Source organism: Tetranychus urticae, chromosome 1, assembly GCF_039701765.1.
Source record: "Tetranychus urticae isolate SD_2017Ah chromosome 1, NJAU_TeUrti_SD_1.0, whole genome shotgun sequence".
NCBI lineage: Eukaryota > Metazoa > Arthropoda > Arachnida > Trombidiformes > Tetranychidae > Tetranychus > Tetranychus urticae.
The window spans coordinates 4,753,307-4,775,888 of record NC_142958.1 but is presented as its reverse complement, the minus strand read 5'-3'; the positions used below and the strand labels follow the sequence as shown (position 1 = coordinate 4,775,888).

Below are 22,582 nucleotides of genomic sequence, written 5' to 3'. Positions count from 1 at the left end.
ATCATCATCATCATCATCATCATCATCTTCGCTACTATCAACGTTAAATTGGAAAATAATGCTAATAATCTGATTACTATTATTACTACTGTCAAGTCGTTTTTTTATCTTCAGATGCAATTCATTTTTTCTTCTTCTTTCTGCTTCTATTAAATTTAATCATGACAAACACACTCAACTCTCATCATTAATCATCATAATTAATTATCTTGTTGACTAATTAATTAATTAGCCACCAACCTAGAAGAAAAGAAAAGAACAGTTAAAATTGATTTCTTTATAATTTGACCAATAAAAAGACCAAGAATTGGTCACTTTAACAGAAAAGGGGGAAAATGGACAATGAATTCAATTCATTTCATTGAGAATTCAATTTCTCTAAATTGTTGACCCGCATTGAAATGAGCGTTAATAGCTAATCTAATAACAACAAAGAAGATGATGAAGATGAAGAAGAAGCAAAAAGATCAAATTAGTAATAACAAGTGAAACCTTCGAACCATGCAAACGGATCTTGAGATGAACTTCACAAAAGGTATCAACAAGGTCTTAAGGTATTTTAATTTCAACAATTATTAGAATAAGATGAAGGCTGAGAATGAAGAAAAGATGAACTTTTCGATGAAAGAATTTAATTTTACCATTTACCTTCTTCTTCCAATCCAATGATTGAATCCATTGAAACCATGGAACCAGCATGTAACTGTTATCAACCAGTGAGGTCTATTTACCTTACAAATTGGTATCTCGCTTGATTGGTAATTGCCATTAATCAATTGATTGTTATGTTAATCGACCGGTGCAAACACTTATTCCCGTTGATTGCCCTCATGATTAATTGACCATTCAATTGATTAGCATCCGTGGCCAATTAGATTTAATTGACCAGCTTAACAAAGAAAGGAACCTCAAAAAGTTATCCTCATCAACACCATCTTATTGTTGCCAAAGTTGAACCAAAATGGAATCAAAAGAAATTTTTTTTCCAAGAAAAAAACTTTTCAAAAGTAAAGGTTCACTTTAAGTTTACAAATTCAACTTTAAAGGTAAAAAGATTAATCAATTTTCACCTTCAATTTTACCTCATTCAGACTGTTTAACCTTTAGCATTCAAATTGACCAATTCAATTTGAAAAGATTTCTCCAAATTCTCTTCATTTACATGGTTACACTTGATCATGTTTATTGCATTTCGTGAGTTGAAACGATCAATGCTAATGATTAAAAAAGGTTGCTTCCATTTGTTCACACTCAAGTGTATAAAAATGTGATCTTTAATTGCATCTCACCTTTACCTTTTACTTCAACAACAGAAGCTTCATTTTATTGTTATTGCCTTTTCGTTCAATCTTTACGTTTGTTACATTTAGCCAAGGAAAAATGACGATAATGATAATAATAATGATAATAATGATAAAGCCAGGTAAACAATTTAAAATAACTTTTCAAATGTTGTTGTACTTGAGCAAAAAAAAGAGTGATTCTTGTTAACAATTAACTGCTCTTGGAGCCTGTCACCTTTAAGTATAATTGTCAGGTAAAGAAGCAATTTAAAGTCAGCTTTTTTTCTGTACCTGTGTAAGTTTAATTTTCATTTTTTTCTCTCTCTTCTTCACCTTGCTCTTTAATCATCATTATCAACATCAACATCTTGTCCAGAATCAAAGACAATTTTCTTTGAGAGTTGATTCAATTTTTGTTTTGTTGAAGGAAAAAAATTTTGCACTTGAAATCGATTTGTGCAATTGTGAGCTTAAACAGCAATGTTTAGTCTTGAAAAAAGAGACGCTATTCTTGAGATGCTAATCGGTGAAAGGTGAGAACAAGAATTGAATGTTGAAAGATTGAGATGAAATTAAACAGATCGAGTATGTTACAGGTATTTACCCTCATATTATCAATGGTTAACCTTTATTTTGACTCTTTGCCACACTCTTATAACCTTATCTAACTTGCCAGGTTTTCATCTTGATTATACTCTCAAGTTTAACTCAATATTAACTGGTTATCATCACAATCGATGAAATCAACGCAAGCTAATGACTCAATACTTTAGTCAACTTGAACGATGAGATAACAAGTTGCACTGCAAATAACCTGATGACTTAATTGAATGACTAAAGTTGATTTGATTCCAATAAAGATTTCCTTTTTTCGGAATTAAAGTTGATCATCGGGTTATTTGCATTATTATTGTAACAAGTTGAGTAGCTTTTTTTGCAAAAATGTTTCTGTTTCATTTCTGTTTTGACGATAATTGAAATGAATGATTTCGGCTCTGAAGTAATGCACTTCTTGGTCTTCCAATCGTAATTGGTGAAAATTCAAATTCAACATGGAATAATTTACGTGTGTTCGACTCTTGGAATAGACGACTCAAACAAATCGTTAACAACCAAGTAAACATATTAAGCCAACAAAAACCATTCACAAAAGGATATTGAGACAAAAATCCATCAATCCAAATTGTTTAAAAACACCTAAATTTTAATACCTTTAATATTTCAAGACAAAGATTCTAAGGTTTACAATGAATGTCAACTAACTGTTAGCGCAACAATTACAAAAGCATGAGATGTCCAACAATCGTAAGGATCTTATAATCCTCAACAATTTCATTGCCAAACATTAGCTAAGAATTTCAATTTTTATCACGATTTTTCTCGTTATTTTTTCATAATTTTTTGCAAAATTGAAATTTATCGAATTTTGGGAAAAGTTGAGAAAATAATTTCAACAAAAAAGGTAATTTTAAAAAAGTCTATTTTTGTCATTTAATGTTGCAACAAAATTGAATTGTATTGATAATTACAAAGAAACTTTGTTCATTTGATAAAGTGCAGATTCCGATTTTTCCCCTTTTCTGAGTTTTGAAAGTAAATCATGCAATTTTTCAGGTTTAGAAGGAAAACGGTTGAAATTTATTTGACCACATAATTGATGAATCAATTTGTGGCTTGAGTAATTTGATACTCATTTCATTTCAATTTTTGCCCAAAGTCAAAATGCAAGTTAACCTGAATCAAGTGACCGCAACCTTGTATTAGGCTAAAAATGATGAATCTTCAATTGATTCACTATTTTCATGATCGAGCCACTTTTGATTGGCAATTTTTTAAAACGAAAAAAAAAGTTTATCCAAAAATTTCAATTTTTACAACTTTTTCCACCTTTTGAGACTTTACTTTTTTCTCATGAAAATTTGCGACTTTTAGACAAAAATTTTTTTCCATCTTAACCATCCATTATTATATCACATTTGAAAGCCAGTGAAAAGGTGACTTTCAATGTCCAAGAAAGAGAAGCGAAAAAATTGTCAACATCCGTTGATCCAGTCCGTTATCATGAAAATGAAAGCTTCCTGTTGACCATTGTGAATACCTTTGTGTTGGCCAAATAAAACAATCAAAACAATAAATGTTTCATTTTTGTGTCATTTTTACCACAAAAATACAAGATTATAGTGTAAAGGTAAAAGATGGTTTCAATGAACAACAAAAAGAAACGAATGATGATAATGAAAACAGGAAAGATAAATTTTACACTTTATTTGTTGAAGTTTCTCTTGAAATGATAAACACATCATCATCTACCTTTACCTTCTTGATGATACATGTTATCCTCTTAAACAGTTGGATATCAATGATAGGTTTAGTACTTACATTTGGTTACATATTTCAATGTTTATGTTCACAGTATAAGACAAGATAATTAAGTATAGCCAAAGTTGTGATCATCTTGACCATCATTATTATCAGAATGAGTAAACATTGAAACAGCTTTACTTCATAACTCATAATCTTGGACTAACTTAAACACATGATACCAACTTTGAACATTTATTTCCCATTATTAGGTGATGATGAAAAGAATGAAAAAGTTGGTCAAAATCATAATTTTAAACTTGGGAGGTAAACAATTGTAGGAGTCTTTACGATTAACCCATTGTTATCACCTGGTCAACTTGATTAACACGTTGCTTCCCCATCAGCAAGCTGCTCTTGTTTTTTGAGTAAAAAAAATTTACTTCAAATGTTGAATGAAAAGCAATAGAATCAAATCAACTCATAGTTTTTCATTTTTTGTCTCAATTCAGTAGATAATGCGTTCTCTGTATTCAACGAACATGAATGAGCATGAACCGAACGCTACTCAATCGAAAACTGTCGACCAGAGAAATTTTTGTCATTTCAAGAGATTTGCTCCAATTTTTTGCTTCATTCCAGCCTAAACCGATTTAAAGGCCTTTCTGTGTTTCCTCCGCTCAACCTGTTGACAAATCTGGATAAAAACAGTTGCATTTACTTTACCCTTTATCAGTTGAAATCACTTTTAGTAACCCGACAAAAGTGACTTTACCAACTTTGTTGTCACAATAATGCAAAATACGCCAATAATGAAGGTTAAACTTTTAATCAGTCAATCCATTACAAACTATGAGTAAAAGATGTTGACCAAAAATGGACATTTAATCGATTGAAAAATTGACAACATTGACTTTAACTTTTCAACTTTACATTGTCAACTCGTTAACTGAGCAAAACAAATTGCCGAGAGAAACAAAGTAAACCAATTTGTTTAATTTATTCACAAACTCCATTGACAGAGTCTTATTCAGCCTTTTATTGTCATCTGTGTTATCACAAATTTATCACAATATTTCATGGCGGACAATTTTCCTCTGTTAATCATGACCTTATCAGCCAATCAGATAAGCAACCCATGGACCCTCGGCTACTGTTTGACTTTCCCTTTACATCAACCAATTTAGTTGACCATTTTTCTTGGCCAATTTTCCACTACCAGTATGTCTAATTGTGACTAATTTATCGAAACTGTCAACATCCATAGTCTACCGTTTTGACCACCTTCAAGTTCATAGACCAAAGTTGCCATTAATTAGCATAAATCATTGACCCAAACTTTCATCTTTACTTATCAAAAAGTTTAATCAACTCACCAAATGTATAGGTAAACTTTTCTCTGCAACTTTACAATAATGTTCAATTTTTCGGTGAAAAGAGAAAAGTAAAACTGAAATTTTCTTCTTTCCATAATAATCTTACATCTAATTTCGTTATCAAATTTGCTTATTTCAACATTGAAATTGCTTCTAAATAAGGTTTCAGTCGATTCCATTCATTTATTCCTCAACATTATCAAAGTAACAAAAGAAGGAAAATTTTTTGTTTTCATTGTTATTCAATTATTGAAATGTATTGCTACCTTTACCTGATTTACTCTCATTTCAACTACAAAAATCACTTCTCATTCCATCATGCATCTTCATCTCAACATTGTAATTTACTTTTTGCCTCTTAAACTGTAATTATTACATATTTTGTCTTGTCTTCAACTTTTTTTGTTTCGTCTAACTTTGGGTTTGGTGAAAGATGAGATTATTGCATGATTTAAGGCTACTCGTGTTTAAATTTGAAACTCAATTAAAGTTAATTTTCAATTGATTCCAGTCAATATCGATTAAGGAAAGAAAAAACGCAAACGAAAACAAAGTGCAAAAGATGATGATAATGATGAGAATGATGAAGATTAGGTAATGATTAGAGAAGAGAGAGAAGAAAACCGGATTCAATTTGACTTTTTCCTTTCTTTCTTGTTCGCCTTTTCAATTCAAGTTTCATTGGTATTAATTTTGGTCAAGATGAGATTGAATAATGTATAACAACAATTTACATGTCAATGGTAACTTAGCCTTTTCCAGTGCATCTTTAATCAAAAAATGAAATTCTCAACTTAATGATTACAATGTTGACCCGATTGAATTGAAGTGCAAAATTGAATCGCCCAAACGGTTCATTAATATTTGCAAATCTAATTTGATTGGAAATGAAAGACTATCAAAATAACTAATCAGTTTTTTAAACTACAAATTGTTTCCAATTACAAGTAACTTTTTACCTTGAAAAATTTTCTTTTCATAATTTCTCTTCTTTTTCATTTCATATTGAACAATAACTTACAAATTCATTTCTCTACTGATAGTTTCATTATTGGTATTGTTAGATACAGGATTAAACCACAATCAGCAGATGCCCGATTATGCACTGTCGATCTGGTGGAAGTTAATTAGCAAATCTTATAACACAAAAGCTCTTAACTTCAGTTTCAGTATTTTATTTGAATAAGAAACGAAAAAACATTTTTGGGTTATTTGAAGTCGCTCTAATCACAGTAATTTTTGTCAAATGTTGTGTGAATATGATAGTTGACGAATTGTTGACTCACATTGAGTTGTTTCCCAGTGATCTCTGAGTGGGCGAGTTCACACTAGAAACAATTTCTCGAAGCTTATTCAGCTGGTTTTGTGTCACCTGGCGATGTTAACCTCTCAGTTCATCATCACTGTCACAATTTTCCTGTTCGTTTACAATCGTGAAACCCTTTTTCTTGTAATGCCTTTATATTTTTCTAGTTGAGTATCCAAACTCTAATTTAGGTCAAATTTTGAAGATAAATTAAGAGCTAGAAACATCGATTAATATCTACTGTGAATCACAATACCTTGGGCAAGTCTTGAGTTGATGTTGATTGGTAAGCCTTTTACCGTATAAAAGTGAACCTCGATAGAGTCGCTTTGCAGGAAGAGACGATAACTAAAAACCACTGGACTTTAGTCGGATTACTCTTCATGAAGCTTTATCACTTTTTTCATTCCTTTGTACATTAAGGGACAATCTGGTTGCTGAATTGGTTTAGGAATGCATCAGCCTTAATTCATTTTTCGTAATTGATTCATTTACTTTTGTTAATTTTTAAATGTTTCTCAATGTTAGTAAAATTTTCAGGTTTAATTGCAAGTAAAAAGTGTGACAATTCAACATTTGTGAAAATGTTGACAGTTTAACTTGTTTTATGCTCTCACTGTTGGTGTTGCTGGGTTTGCTTAACTAGCAATTAATCGGGAAACAAAAGTTTTAATTTGACAAAACGAAAATTAAAGTTTAGTCAAACTGGTTGAGAAACAATGTTTTTACAATTGAAGGAATGACGATGATGATGAAGGTTAGTTGAGAGATCATCAAGTGAAGATCATGGCCAGTTGAAGATGAGAGGTTCACATTGCAATGCACTACATTCAACCTCTCATTAAGCTCAATGAATTTTACCAACAACTTTTTTTTTTACTTTTCGCTTTTTCACTTGCAAATCATTTTATAATTGGTGCCACTGGACTTTAACTTTCATCTTTTCTTCTTCTTCTCTTCTCTCCATCATCATTATCATTTACTTGATTCCATTTTTTCCTTTCTCATCTCATTCTTTTCATACCTTCAAACCAACCTATTAACTATCAATTTTTGTTTTTCCTTTTTTTCTCTCTCTTTCACTTGTTTCGCGAAAATTAAATGTGAAACTTGTTGGCAAATGCAAATTAAATTTGAATACAATTGCCAATGATTTTGGTTGACTCTTTTGTCTTCCTCTCATCATCAAACTCATCAGCATAATAAGGTGAATCAGGAAGGAAAACAGTAGAACCATGATAACGAGAGAAGAGTTTTTTTCGCCATTTTTTCGCCATTTTTTCTCTTCTTAGCGCAAATTAACGAGTTAATCATTTCGTGAGGTTAATTTAAAATGATTACCATTTGTCTAGTTTCATCTTTCATCATCATGCTAATCAGATAATCTGTTTAATCTTATTCGAGCATTTGGTTGAGAGAGGAAAAAAAAGAAGTGCAAAAAAAGTGCTCATCTTGTGATCCATTAAAGATGAAAATTGAATTTGAAAGAAACAAATGAATTCATTCTTTACACCAAATGAAATTGCATTCAACTATTTCAGTGAAGCAAACAAACAACAGAAAAGGTAAAAGAGCAAACAATTTGATAAAAGGTTGAATAAGAGTAAACATTGGTTTAAAGTTGGCCAAGCAACAAACATTTGAAAAACAATTTACTTTTCATTATCACTCTCATCCTCAGTTGATCAACTGGATTCACTGTTGAATTATGTTCAATAACCAATGATAATTTGTCTTCTTTTGTGCGTAAACCTAAAAAGGTCAAACATTGAATTGACCATTGATTATGATTCCATCTTGTGTGTGGTCCTAATCATTTTACCTTTTTGTTTGTTGCCTCGTTCAGCTTCTCAGATAAATTTTCATTCAATTTTATACTCTTTTGTCCATCAACTTTGCAAACCTCAACCTCACACAATTAACCATCCAAAACTGATTCCTGGTAAACCTTTATCATTATCACCTTCAACAAGCCCATCAAAGGTAATCAATGATCAACAATCAAAAGTCTATTTACCTAATGGAATCAACTTTTCTCTTTTTATTGTTGAATCTTGTTCATCCAATAATATCATTTTATCACATTACACTGAAGGCAACACATGATTATCAAAATTATCACGTAATTTACTCGATTCAATATCGATTAACCTTTCAATGTTCAACTTTCAATTTTTCTTGCTTTACTTTTTCGGTTTCTCTGGTTAACTGGAAATTTGCAAACTTGAATAAATTGCTTTGCTATTTAAAATTAATTGCTGTTAATTTGTGTGAAAACCATTTTTTACCCTTCATATTATAATCTATTGACGTGTTAAACGTTTTCACTTGTTTTTTTTATTTCGTATTGTTACCTCTTCAAATTAATGGTTACCTTCATTTCAATCGAAAAGCCTTTTCTGTCTCTTTTTTATTGTTATTTTTTCACAAAAAATAAATGCTTCTTGTGTTACACACACATTTAATCAAATCAACAAAAAGTTAACAATAATAATGATAATAATAATGATGATGGTTGTTGCAGTGGAAATGACAATATTAATAATAAGTGTTCAGGGCAAGTTCAATTGCAACAGAAACACAGAGGCTAAATAAGTTTCCTTATTCACAAGGGAAATTTTCACACTAATTGTGATTACAATTGTAATTATTTAAGGTAATAATCATGTGGAAAGGTTGGAAAGGAGCAAATTTAAAGGTGATTTTTGTCTTTGCTTATTAAGATTTAATCAAAAGACAATTTAACACTTGCAATGTTAACCTTGATTGGTTAAGGTACTTTTTTGATACAAGTTTTGTTTGTCAAACTTTCACTCTCATTGTCAAGCCAAAGAGTTGCCCTTCAAGTTACCCTTCAACTTTACACCTTCACCTATTGGTTATCAATTGGTTACTCCCACTCGTAGCTAGTTACGTTTGCTCAGTTAACTGGTGCTTTCATCAATCCTAAGCTCACTTTGAACCCACACAAGAAAATTTGAATTGATTGAATCAGAGATTTATTCGTTCTCTTACGATATTCATTGAGGCAATGAACATTGTTTAAGAATAGCTCATCGACAGTATTAATCTTCCGACAGGTCTTCCGATTAAAGGCGTTTAATCGGAAGACCGTTTGTCTCGATGCATAAAAATGTCTAAAAGCATAAAAAGATTGCGCATGAATGAATCTTGTCTGCAAGTTTCAATAATTGACTAAGACTTTGAACGGCGAAAATTAGATTCTTGAAGATTTGAAACATTTTATAATTTCTTGTCTCCTTGAACAACCCGATAAGTTGATTTCAAGTTTGCAATTGAATTTCTTGTTCATCAAGAAGTGAAACTGCGCAAAAATATCATTTGTTGAGGGAAAAGGATAACTTGAAAAGCTGTATAAAGAGCAACAGTTCCTTCCAACCTATAATTATTTCACAAAACTATTCATATTTCACTGCTAAAAGGTGCTAATTTTTCTCGTCAACTTGATCGACTCATGACCTGAGGTTACTTGAAACATAAAATTGATTGAAGCTACCAAAATGGTCAACAATTTCATGGTTTCAACTTTGTGCTCACCTGTAACCCATTCCGTGAAACTCAAGTTCAATTAACAACTTCAATAATAGTCGCCAATTAAAAGGCCATCTAAATCAATCTTGATTGAGCTTGGATAAAATGAAAAACCAAAGAAGAAGCAAAAAAACTGAAAAACCTCAAAAACAAGAGGCAAACAAAAAAGACATCTTCAGGTGTGTCAACTCGAACCTGAACAGAATACTAATTTTAAAGTTACAACTTTATTCATAATTAAACCGTAAGATGATATTGAATGTAAAGAAGAAGAAGAAAACAAAAAGTAATCTTTTGCGGTTCGCTTGAGGGATCATGAACTGCTTGGTGGATGATGATAACTACAACTGACGAGGAAGCACCTTTATGAGCAAGGTTTGTCTCTCACTCAGGATACAAACCATTTGCATAGAAAAAAGAAAATGCAAAAAATGAAAATTCAGTAAATTATCAATCGAAATAATCGAAGGCAATTTCAATGGGAACAATAATGAATAGAAATGCATAAAAGAAGAAAAAACAATCTCATCTTCATTGACTAATCATGAACAAATTGCTATCAACTAAAGACTCGAGTTATTATTGGAATATAAATAAATGATTAAAAAATGAATAATGATTAGTGGAATAATTGATGAAATTGAAAAATAACTTTAACCTCATGGTCAATTAGAGATTATCGGACAAGAGAAGAAGAGAAAAAAATTACAAGAAAATTTCGATTCGATTCCACCTTTACCTCCCACCTTAACCTCTTCCTCCTCCCATTCATCATCTTTAAAAGTTATGTAAAGTAAAGAATTTTTTCTTCTTTTTCCTCCTCATTTTGTCCTAATCAATGGAATTCATTATTATCATTATTATTATTCATAATGATAGTTGTGATGATAATGATGATGATATAAAAAAAGAAGGTAAAATAAAAGGTAAACTATTATCAGGTAAACAAAGTTGAAGGTAACTTTTTGTTTGATCACGCCAATAATGATTCAAGCATTTTCTCTCTTTTCTTTTATCCGCTTCTTTCGCCTATTCAATCATGATGATTACATGGAGATGAAGATGAAGATGGGTGATAAAAATGAATAGAATGATGATAACTTTGGTGTTTTATTTCAATCTATTTTAATAAGTCAACCTTTGAAAAAACATGAAAAGGTGAATAAGATTCTGTATCCGGGGTTAAATAGAGTAAATAGATTTTTCCTTTTCTCTCTCTTCTTTTTACTTTCCAATTGAATCTTGAGACGGATTTTGTGCCCTGAAATTACAGACTAATCATTACTGGTGCAACATTTGTGTAATGTTATATTATTAAATGCAATATTATAATGAAAATTTGATTTGCAGCAAAAAATGGAAAAAAAAATCTTCTTGCAAATTGAAATGTTGATCATTTTGTTGAATTCAATTGTTCAGTTTTCTCTCTGTTAATGATTAATCAATAATGAAAACAAGGAAGTTTGTCAGTCTTTTGTTCAATTCATGACAAAAATATTGGAAAAAGTTTGCCTTTTGTCATTTTTCAGTTTCACTTTTTCATCACAAATTGGTTAATTAGTTTTAATCATTTGTCAATAATGTTGATTGAAATGGTAAAATTGGTTTCAAATTGACTTTTGTTTCAATTTGTGGAAATGAGAAAAATTCTGGATTCGTTTTCATTGAGTTTTGATCAAAGTTGAAACTAGTCATTATAAATCGATATCCATTGGCATTAAATTGTTTAACCTTGCGGGCGAAATTAACAATTGAAAGAGTTTTTGGTCTGTGATTCCAATTGAATTGGCTAAATGAGACAACCTGTAATTGGAATAATTTAGTCGATCATTTGGGTTTCCATTTTGCGGATAATTGCGTTTTCCAACCAAAGGTAATCAAATTCACTGCAAATCCAAATGAAAGGTTAACCATCGATTGAAAACATTTAGGTTTCAAAGTTAATCGTCTTTAATCATCTTCAATCAATAATCTGTAATTGACAATTGAATGTTGTTACAATGAACAAATATGGGAGTGAAAAATGTGATTTAATAAATTTAAATTTTCTTTTTGGTTGAGAAGCAAAAACTTTAATTTTATTCAAATAGCAAATTTAATCATTTCAATATTGAATCACATTTTTGGCTAAATTGGGTTCTCAGTTGTTTCCCTTCTTGCGTTCATTGATCATTTAACTTGCGGCTAAATTTGTAATTAAAGGCTATCCATTATTAAACATCATCCAAATGAAATACAAGTTGTAATTATAAAGTAAATACAATCAATTTAATCCCACAATTTGTTACCAGATTACAGCTTTACATTGATTGATGGAAGAATCACAATATTAATGAAAGAAAGGGTTTCATTAGACACTTTTTTTCATCAAGTAAAGTGTCTTCCTCAGCCTTTAGCGTTCATATTTGAAACACTTTTGTATATTATTATAAAAGGAATCAACAATTATCATGACTTTAAACATTTCAAAGAGTTAATGGTCAATGGAAGATGAAACTTGATAATGAACTTGACTTTGAAAACTTCCGGGAATTTAAAGATTCCGACAAAATTGTTGCCACTTTTTTTTGCGATTCACTGTTGGCTATAGTTGTGGGTAAACCTTCATTGAAATATGGTTTAATTGCGTCCATCTTGTCGCTAACTGCTTGTAAAATGTTGCCGATGCAGAAAAGCTCAGGTTTAACTGAATAATAATCAGAGTTGCTCTTTAAAGCAAAGCCTCACGTTAACAGATAATTGCCCATAATTTGACCTTAATTGAACTTGTAATTAGGCTTTTGGTGTTGTTGTTCAATTGCACACTTTGTCGTCTCTTTTTTCTGTGTTGTCATAATTGGTTCAGTCTTTTGGCTTCAAGTGATGCTAGCAAACTGGCGAAACATGATAAACATGATGATATGAAAGATTATGATTCATGATGTTAAATGTGAAAATTATGGTAAAATAATAGACACAGTCAAGAAGGTTAAACTGGAAATGAAAAGTGAATATCAAAATGCTGTTTATCACCCAAATCACATATTGACATTTATTTATAGTGACATTCAGATTAGTCAATAGACATTCAGTAAATTGATTCAGATTTTTGTCCAAATGACCAGTTGATCAATAATGATTCCAACTGCTCCTTCAATGGGTTGTTCTTGTATTAACATTTGTTTCCATAGCTTTATGAGTTATGCCTGATGATGTTCACAGTTTACTTTGTTTTCAAGGTTTTAATTTAGTTTCATTGGAGATTTGAAGAGATTCAGATGACAATAATAATGAAATTTTTCTCTAAAATTATCTTTACGCTCTGAAATTCAAAAGTTAAATTCATCTTTCGGGCGCTTTCCTTGTAATTTTATAATTAAAGATGTTAGTGTATCTTAAAAACCATTAACAAACTAATTACATTGTAACAAAATGGCATTTCGCTGGCAGTTTTGGTGCAATTGGTCAGTAGTTCTGAGCATTTTATAAACTCGAGACCTTTCAGGCAAACTGAACATTTTCAACTAAATCCTGTATTTGGTCGAAATTTGAATCGAACCTGAATTTTTACAGAAGATGCAGCTGAAACAGAAAAGTGAAAAGAGCAAAACCAAAAAATCTGTTTAAATGAAGTAAATTGTCACATTGGTTGAACCAGATAATGAATGGCAATTTTAAAACTGATTACTTTCTGATGGATTCATGATATATTAATAATACTAAAATTTCGAACTTTGATCTTTCATTGGACTAAATAAAAGTTAGACTGAAAAACAGTGTTTCCCTTTTTCATCATAAATAATGCTCTAAACGATCTTTTCATGAAATCGAGCGATCGACAGTTCACGCAGTTCCCTTGTAAGATAGCCTTGAGTTTTGACTTCAGTTGATTGAATCTTAATCTGAAACATTGAAATAAGTTGTTTAAATTGATAGTTTAAACAATGTCAAGATGAAAAAGACATTAAATATTGAGAAGTTTTTCGTTTCTTCATTTACAATTGAAATTGGACAAAATTGGCAACAAATAATGTTTAGAATTGCAATTTTGTTTTTTCTTGCTCTTTCTATTTCTGTAATATCAACCTTTACCTTTTGATATTGGTAAAACTGGGAACGTTGTCATGGTTACTTGACGACCTCACAGGAAAAGGGAAATTATAAATGACTAGAGAAATGGGTAAAGAAACTTGGCCCACCAAGTGAGAGATGATTTAAATCATAAAAATTGAACAATTTAAACTGATTTCTTTCCTTGTGATTCCTTTACCAATCATTTGACTTCGTTTCTTGACTTGTTAACCTGACAGATGAAAAACATTATTATCATCATTAACATACGTATTGATTGGCATCAACTTCAATCAACTGTCAACACTGATATTCAATATCAATTACAATTTTTGGTAGCCTTATGTTTACAAACATTTCATCTTTTATCATCTTCATAACTTTACTTGTCTTCCATCACTTCCATCAAAAATGCCCAACACAAGTGTAATTGAAGCTGATCAAATCAAATGCAACTCACAGTATTAATCAAATGTTATTTTTCAACCTTTTTTTTCCTCTTCTTCCAGAATTTACTTTCAATAATTATTATTATTGTGAGCTATCAATGGCTGGTTTAAGCCTTGATTAATGATTGTCTTTTAACTGAGTGACAAATTGTTTCTCTCGGTTAACCTGATAATCAATCAAACCTGTAAAGGTTAATTGGTTAATAAAGCCTCAACAATTAGTGTCGAGCTTTTCTGGTTTTGACTGTTCAAAGGAACTGATTTTAAACTCATTAACTTTGCTTGACAATCAGGCGAAATTGTCTATTAATTTAGTCTAATTTTCACAATTTAAATTGATTACAATTTCCTTTTTAACTTTGTTTCTCTGTTTACTGTTTATGTCAACCTTGCAAGTTGAATGTTTAATGTTACAGAAACGTCTTTTAACGAGAATCAACATTGAATTGTTTAACTTTCAAGGTTTACCAACCATTATAATTAACATGATAATTATGATCAACAATTAAGATCAACTTTTGTCTGAAACATTCAACATTGTCAATTGAATTTGACTTTTTCTGTAAAAAATGGTTTGTGGTGTTAACATGAAGCCTGTCCAAGCTACTGATTTTAATGGCGCACAAAGTCTTGATTTATTAAATTTTACTAATCAAATAATTGCTATTAAATGAGACAAGTTTAATTGACTTTAGGTTTTCACTTCAATTATGAGTTATTGTGGTAAACTGATAAGACTAGTCAAAACATTTTCATCAGATTGTAAATTTTGGTAAACTTGTTCACTTTTCCATCCAATTTGTCCTTTGTTTTGTCTTTTGCAGCTCAATTAATTTGGCTTTTTTTACTTGTTTATTAATGTCACGATGGTGATGATTAGTTAAATGTACCCTGAGGAATAGTTCAAGATTCAAGACTATTATCTAACAATTAGAATCAATTCAAGTCTATTAGATGACAAGTAGATTGAGAAATTTGTAACCGCATTCAGGTTTGCTTCTTCTTTTTCGTCTTTTGCCGAATTAATCTGATCTTTACTTTGAAAATGTTGACTCTTCTTGTTTGTGACTTAATTTATTTGATTTAATCTTTAAAATTCATCAAACTAATCAATTAATTATATACTCAAACAAACTGACAGTCTATGACCTTTACGCTGATAACAAAATAATCAAGCTTAAACCGAGTTGCATCTGAAAATGATTTGTTAACTGTGTGCTTCTGAAAAAACATTACCTTAAATGTCCTGAAAGATTCATTAAAACATTTAACAGATTCAGATTCTAATCATCACCACCACTAATGAATCACTTGATTATCAGGAGGAAAATTATTTCTTCTTTCTCTTAATTAAGTTCACTAAATCTATCACTCAACAAATCATCTTCAGCGTCACTTCTATGCAACAATTGGAAGCTCAATGGATTGAAAAGGAATGCTTCTCAATAATGACTTGAATACTGATTGGCTTTCACTTGTAGAGCTAAAATTGTTGATGTTTTGTGGGTCAACTGGAAATGGTTCCTTTTGTTTCTTTTGTCTTTAATTGTTGTCCTTTTTTCCCATGTTTATCAGGTGTTTGTAGCCAAGGAACAGCTCCATCAGTCTCATCAATTAATCGAATCCTCCGTAATCGAGCCTCTCAACGAGCTTTGGCTGAGTTTACACGTAACTATCAATTATACGCGGCAACTTCAGCAGTTCATTATCCAATGACACCTCATCCTCCAGTGCCTCATTACCCAGGTATACAATTTGAATATTTAAATTTAAAGATTACTTTTCCTTCAACAAATCCATGTTTTTTGGCATTTTTGTTTAATTTTTCGTCTTTTTTTTGTTCTCTAATTATTTCACCATTTTGAAGCAGGAGTCAATCCATCAAATCCAACTATGTATCAATTAGCAGCCGCTGCTGCTATGATGGCCTCAACACCTCCAACTGGTCAACCTTTTTGGCAGCCAATGGGTTTACCAAATTCAAATCTTATCCATCCATCAATTCAAATAAGGGAAGTTGACGGTGAATCTGGAAGAGAACAAGGTAAAAATTTGAAAATGTTAATTAGTGCTCGACTACAGTAATGGGTTATTCGGGTAATTCATTGTTTGACTTGAATATTTACTCAACTATCTTGCAATACATTATTAATTGACACCTGATTAAACACAAAGTTACTATTTCACTGAAAATGGTAGATACACACAATAATTGACATATCAAATAGTAAATATTCAACCAATTAATGTTTAGAGGAACATTGGAAAAAGTCATTTAGACTGCATAAATTAATTAATTACCTTTTAAATTTTTCCATATTTTCTCGGTTCAGATATTAAAGAGGAAGATAAGGAGGATAAATGTGGCAGCGGAATAAACAGCGAAAGCTCATCACCCAATCTTAGTTCAATGACCAATCCCAATCAACCTAGTCTCGGCTTCGAGCATTTAACTTTCAGTTCCGCCTCAGATTCTGCTGCCAAATTCCGTCGAAATCGAACCACCTTTTCTCAAGATCAACTAGAAATATTGGAACAAGAATTTGAGAAAACACAATATCCTTGTGTTTCAACTCGTGAAAGACTTGCCCAACAAACAAACCTCTCTGAAGCTCGCGTTCAGGTAAGAATTGAAGCTTGACCAAGTTAAATTTAACTCAACTGGTAAAAAATGAAAACATAAAATGATTAGAGTTGATCATTAAATGATATCCATTATACTCATTCATTGGTCAAGATTAATTGTTCAATCATCCAAAAAAATGTAGCCATCAATGTTTGCTTTAAGTCTTCTTTCATCTAGAAAAAAAAGTGTTAATCAATCAGATTGTTTTTTTTGCTGTGCATCAGTAGTTAACCAAAAACTGACTTGCCTGAAATAATCAGCTTGAATTGTGAGGGAAAAACACACTTTACAAATTGATTGACGGAGTGATTTGTAAGAAAGCATCTTCATACTGAAAAAAAGATCAAAACAAGATTAAATGAAAAGAAGAGAAAAAATGTTATAAAGGTAAACTTCCCGGAAGATATATTAATATGCTTTGGTTGAACGATCATGTTTTCAGGAACATGATAAAATTATAAATAAATGAAGCTTGAAACATATCGTTTGGCCACCGAAATAGTTTCTTTTAAAGAAAGCAAGAAAAGATTTCGAATGGTCCATCTGATTGTTGGAATTGCTTATTCTCTTCAAATTGGCCTTTAACAGTCAAAGGTGAAGAAATGACCAAAATTTTGAATCATCTCGACGAAAGAGTGAAGATAGGAATGTAAAGAAACATCACTACGTAACTTTACCTATCACATTCAATTGACGTTTCTTTTTTTCTGTTGAAGCTTCAAAATTTCATATCCTCTCCACAGTTGGCCTTTAGTTGTAGCAACTATTTTTTTAGGAAAAATGTAATTCATTCAATCCATTGATTTCATCTGGTTAGTTCTGTGAAAGAGAAAAAGAAAAGGGCAATGAATAAGTAAAATCGGATGGGAAATTGATTTTACAAATCAATAAGTTAACAAGGTATTTGATGGGCATTTACAGCTCAATTTAAAAGGGCCTACGCCTGAATCCTGATCAAGCAGAAACTTACACTGAGTGTGATTGAAAAATATATGATAAAAGGGCCTAAAAATAATGTAAAACACAGTTAGAGCTAATCAAATGGTTAAATTAAAATCTGGTAATTTTGTTGTTAACAAGAGAAGGAGAGAAACAAATGTTACCATGGAGAATTAACATTAACAGCAATATCCATCAACACTTTGTTATAAAAACTTGATGGTTATGATAGCGTTTAATCATAAGCCTATTTAGCTGCATCTCGCTTCACCAATACCAAGCTTTCAGAGTTCATAGGCACTGGAATCGTGTCCATATTGCGTTTTTTGTTGTCACATAGGCTTATATCAGGTATTGAGAAAGGTGTTTAAACTGTCAAGATTGTAAAAGATCGTCTGACAATTCAAATATGGTTACTCTCCTTGTCTTCTTTTCATATTCATTTTGACTTTGCTTTTTTGTTTCTCACTGTTGTTAACAATTGCTCTTTATGTATCCTCAGCTTTCAGGGTGTTTTGTTTTTCAACTATCATTTCAAGTTTGAATTGTTATATCAAATAATAATCAACGCCACCATTTCTTGTGGTCATCACTGTAGCTGTTGGCGTCCTATGTTTTCTCATCATCAAGTAGTCTTGACCTTAAAGAGTTTTTTTACTTCAACTTTTCCATTATTCCAAACAAGATTTGGTAACTCGTAATTGTGTAGTCTAAAAGATGTATGATGATCGTCATGGTACTTAATTATTAATAAGATGATGAAAATATAACTGGTTTTGTGGCCATATTAGGTTCAGGAGATGGAACATTCATGTGTATCATTCATTACTTTCTTTAAAAACATGTAGTTAAATAATAATCCGTCAATGGGGAGGCAAAGTGATTGAGTTCATTCAGTCAATTATCAATTTGTAAAAATTAATGAATCAAATTGAAATACCAATACCTATAAAGTATAGAGGCAAGAAAAAAAAGAAGGGTTACTATTGAATACAAATGGCTATTGTAGCAAGCGTTGACCATGAAAAAATGATGAGTCCAAATACCTTAAGCAGTATACAGGTAAAGTGATTGGTTAACGCGCCTTTAACATTGCAACTTGTTTCAATTCCATTTAATCGAAATACATTTTACAATAGTTATCACGATATTGTAACTATAATGTAACTAGCAAATCACTTGAGTTGCCTTTTTACAAACAAGATGGAGACCAGATTATAAGATATTTAGTTAATGACAGGGCTCATTGATCAGGTAACCTGAAGATGGGGGGAGAGAAAGAAATAAGAGAAGAAATAATAAAGTTAGTGAAATACATTGATTGGTAATAATAGTTATCAATCTGAATTTAGCTAAATGATGATTAGCGGCTAAATATAATACTTGTTCACAGAAAAACCATTACCAATGAAATATTTGAAACAGTGGAAAAAGAAAGTTTAAATCTAAATGGTAATAATGATAAAAGTAATAATAATCATCAACACACAGTAATAATAATAATGATGATGATGATGGCGATAGTGATGGTGATGACTGTCTTTTATATATTTATAACTTTTATCATCTGAATCGCGTCCAGGGTAAATCGAAGTTACCTTTTTATGGTCACGATTGGGTGCTTCATAAAGACGATGGGTGATTATAAATATAATAACAATTTCATTACAATGTCTAGATTTCCGATTCCGGATCTTTCTTATAGACATCATCACTTGTTCATCAGCATCATCATCATTAACAGCAACATGGTTTTTCATTCTTTTCTGAAATACTATTCTTATTTAAATGAATAAAAGCATGCCTACCATCATCTTGATTACTTTTCTTTCATTGACTTTGATGAAATTGAATTTATCTTGTTTAAAGTGATTCTTCAAGTCATTAGCCACTTCAGTTACTCGGTAAGAAGTCAATTTTATCGTCTGCCTATATTTATATCCATGATTATTGTTGGTCTCCATCATCATCTTTCTCTCCTTTCGGCTCTAATACTTTTTCCAACGATCCACCAAGCTTTACATTTATCTCAAATTGCTCTGATATATGAATACAGTAGTTATCAACAGGTACAATTAATTGGATCTAATCAGTTAATATTTCTTTATGCTTCACGATTGTCCAATAAAATAATAAAATAGATGAACTCAATAGTGTCCCTTTTGCTTGATTTTTCCCCATCAAATAACATTTAGGTCCAATAATCTTTTGATAATTTCAGCTATTATTATCATCATCAGCATATTTAACAAAACCTACAGACTGGTTATGAATGGATGAAATGGTTTTATCCTCTTTGATTCCTTGAGTATCGTTCAATCATTGAAACCCAATTTTAATGACAATAGGCTTGTTTAAAGCAACAACCTCTTTTATCCAATTCATTGTCAATTGATGTAAATTACCAGATTGCAGAGTTGTTGAGTCAACAGTAAGCCAATATTGATGAGTATGCTTATTAACCCTTTTTTCCTAATAATGACAAAATTGGTTCAATTCAATCTGCCACAATGAAATTTGGAAACCATCAAATCAATCTATAGTTGAAAAAAAGCGAAACAAGTTTAGATTGAAAACGATTAGTTATTAATAGTGTGACAGTGGTTACAAAATCAATCGAACATGGGAAGTTTGCGAAAGAATGTTTATCTTTGCTCAGTTAGTAGATTAATAGGGTGAGGAAAGGGAAGAAAGAAACAACTCAGCGATTTAATAAAAGGAAAAGGTTTACCTTTTTAATTTAATCACAATCTGATTATTTGTTCAGCCTCTTTATGAGTTACTTGGTGGATACCTGGTTTGATGATAGGTTACTTATATTATAAACTGGCTAACAATCAATAAATCAATTGCAGACAAATTTGTACACATTTAATGAAACATCTATTCGTGAACATATCAAAATGTGAATATAAATAGAGCAATTCAAAAGTTAACAATTTAAAATTGATAATTGTTAATATTTCCTCAACAAAATACGACAACAAAACAATAACAGTTGATGAAAGAGTTGAAATCTAATGACCCTTAACTGTTGCCATCTTACGTAAAAGAAGATTAATTAAAAGAAAGTGAAACACTTCTCTTTCTCTGGTCATTTGATTTAAGAGTTTGAATAAAATTTAATACAAAGAGATGGCGCTAAGAGTTTTGTTGATATCTGATGATCATCTTATGATCGATCATTTCAAGTTTTCATTTTTAAGATTAATTTGGTTGGATTTTTTTGGTAATCTATGAATTGAATTGTTTACTAATTTTTCTTTGTTTTGTTTTTTCAGGTTTGGTTTAGCAATCGTCGTGCAAAGAATCGTCGACATCAACGCATGTCACGCTCAAACAATTCACGTTATTCATCTTTAGCTGAATCAAGAGATTCTGGAGACTCGCCTGGAATTGATATGATCTCTCGAGATGTTTCAAGGGACTCTTTTGATACCAATGTTTCCTCCGAGCCACCGCACAGTAATGGAAGTGTAACGCCAACTCGAGCCCACCGAGCATCATCTTTATCCAAATCTCCTGAACATAAACCTTTATCACCATCACCACCGACAGGTCCAGGTACTGATCTTCTATCGGGAACTCGAAATACCAACAGTCCATCATCATCTTCATCACATTCACCCTCACCTCAACCACCTCCATCAAAGGTTTTAATAGCGCCCACTAGTCTTATCATAGGTAGCGTTGATTCAGCTTTCAAAAAGGTCAGCTCCAAATGACCATTAATTTCACCAGGAAACTTAACGAGATTAGATTAGAACTATTATTTATCTGTTCAGAAACCGCTAACAATAGAAAATCATTTTTGTTGAGCGAAAATTGATTTAAACTTATCATTTAAATTCCTATTTATCATTTTAATCAACCTTAAGTAACCTCACTTTTACCATAACCATCATTCCAATCATTCAAATTGTCATCTTCATCATCAACCTTTCACCATCGTCCCAAATTCGGATTAATGCACCTGATTTGAGGAAGCACACAAAAAATTGTAGATCTTGAATTCATCCAAAAAAACAATGCTTACTTAACAATCGACAACAGTCTCAATCAATATCAATACGGACAATGAAGTGGAAAACTTGAACTAGTAATTTAACAAACAAAACTCTCTATTTATCTTCATCTAAAATGTCAGTTAATTGTGATTTGTTTCATCAAAAAAAGCTCACAAATTTGTTCAACAACCTTAAAAACTATCCCTTTGTATCCTCTCTATATCAACAATTAATTTAAATGTTAAATCACAATTTGTAACATCACATTATTCACATTTTTCACCACTTTTGTCAACAACTTATCACTGTAATCATTTACTTTTGCTAGAAGCAACCAAAAACATACTGATAAATAATCAATCACAGTATTAAATAAGTCCCTTTAATCAATACAATCCCTTCAAATATAACAATAAATTAAAAAACAGTGTTGAACCAACCAAATATTACAAAAAAAAAACAATCAGAATCTATGTTTAATCGCGACAACCATTAAAAGCATGGAAACACGAAAATTGTAGCTAACTTGAAAAGTCGTCAAAATAAATATTATCAAAAATGATTAAATCGTAACATTAATTCATTCAAGTAAATTGCGTGTTTCAGCCACCAACAGACAATGAAACCTAGAACTGTATTACTAGTTAAAAATATTAATGGATAAATGATTTAATGGTTTTACTGGTATCAAGT

General features: G+C 31.1%; 1 protein-coding gene and 1 long non-coding RNA gene across 3 annotated transcripts in view; one reads left to right on the top strand and one right to left on the bottom strand.

Annotated features, from left to right (window-relative positions):
- LOC107367864 (paired box protein Pax-6) overlaps nucleotides 1-22,135 on the top strand; it is a 30,849-nt gene extending 8,714 nt beyond the window's left edge. The window contains exons 3-6 of one of the 2 annotated variants that reach the window (XM_015935627.3): nucleotides 15,893-16,063; nucleotides 16,188-16,361; nucleotides 16,651-16,940; nucleotides 21,164-22,135. In XM_015935627.3, the coding sequence (XP_015791113.2) occupies nucleotides 15,893-16,063; nucleotides 16,188-16,361; nucleotides 16,651-16,940; nucleotides 21,164-21,607 (1,079 nt within the window). In that variant the 3' untranslated portion in view covers nucleotides 21,608-22,135. Of the gene's footprint in view, nucleotides 1-15,892; nucleotides 16,064-16,184; nucleotides 16,362-16,650; nucleotides 16,941-21,163 lie in introns of both variants that reach the window. The other variant, XM_015935619.3, reaches the window with a different exon arrangement.
- Nucleotides 14,978-20,921, bottom strand: LOC107367881 (uncharacterized). The gene is made up of 9 exons (XR_016200999.1): nucleotides 20,614-20,921; nucleotides 19,691-20,419; nucleotides 18,929-19,141; nucleotides 18,047-18,828; nucleotides 17,621-17,762; nucleotides 17,191-17,274; nucleotides 17,039-17,116; nucleotides 16,619-16,978; nucleotides 14,978-16,346 (listed from the first exon to the last, which is right to left on the bottom strand). It is a non-coding gene; the product is annotated as an uncharacterized LOC107367881 (long non-coding RNA).
- Nucleotides 22,136-22,582: the final 447 nt, after the last annotated feature.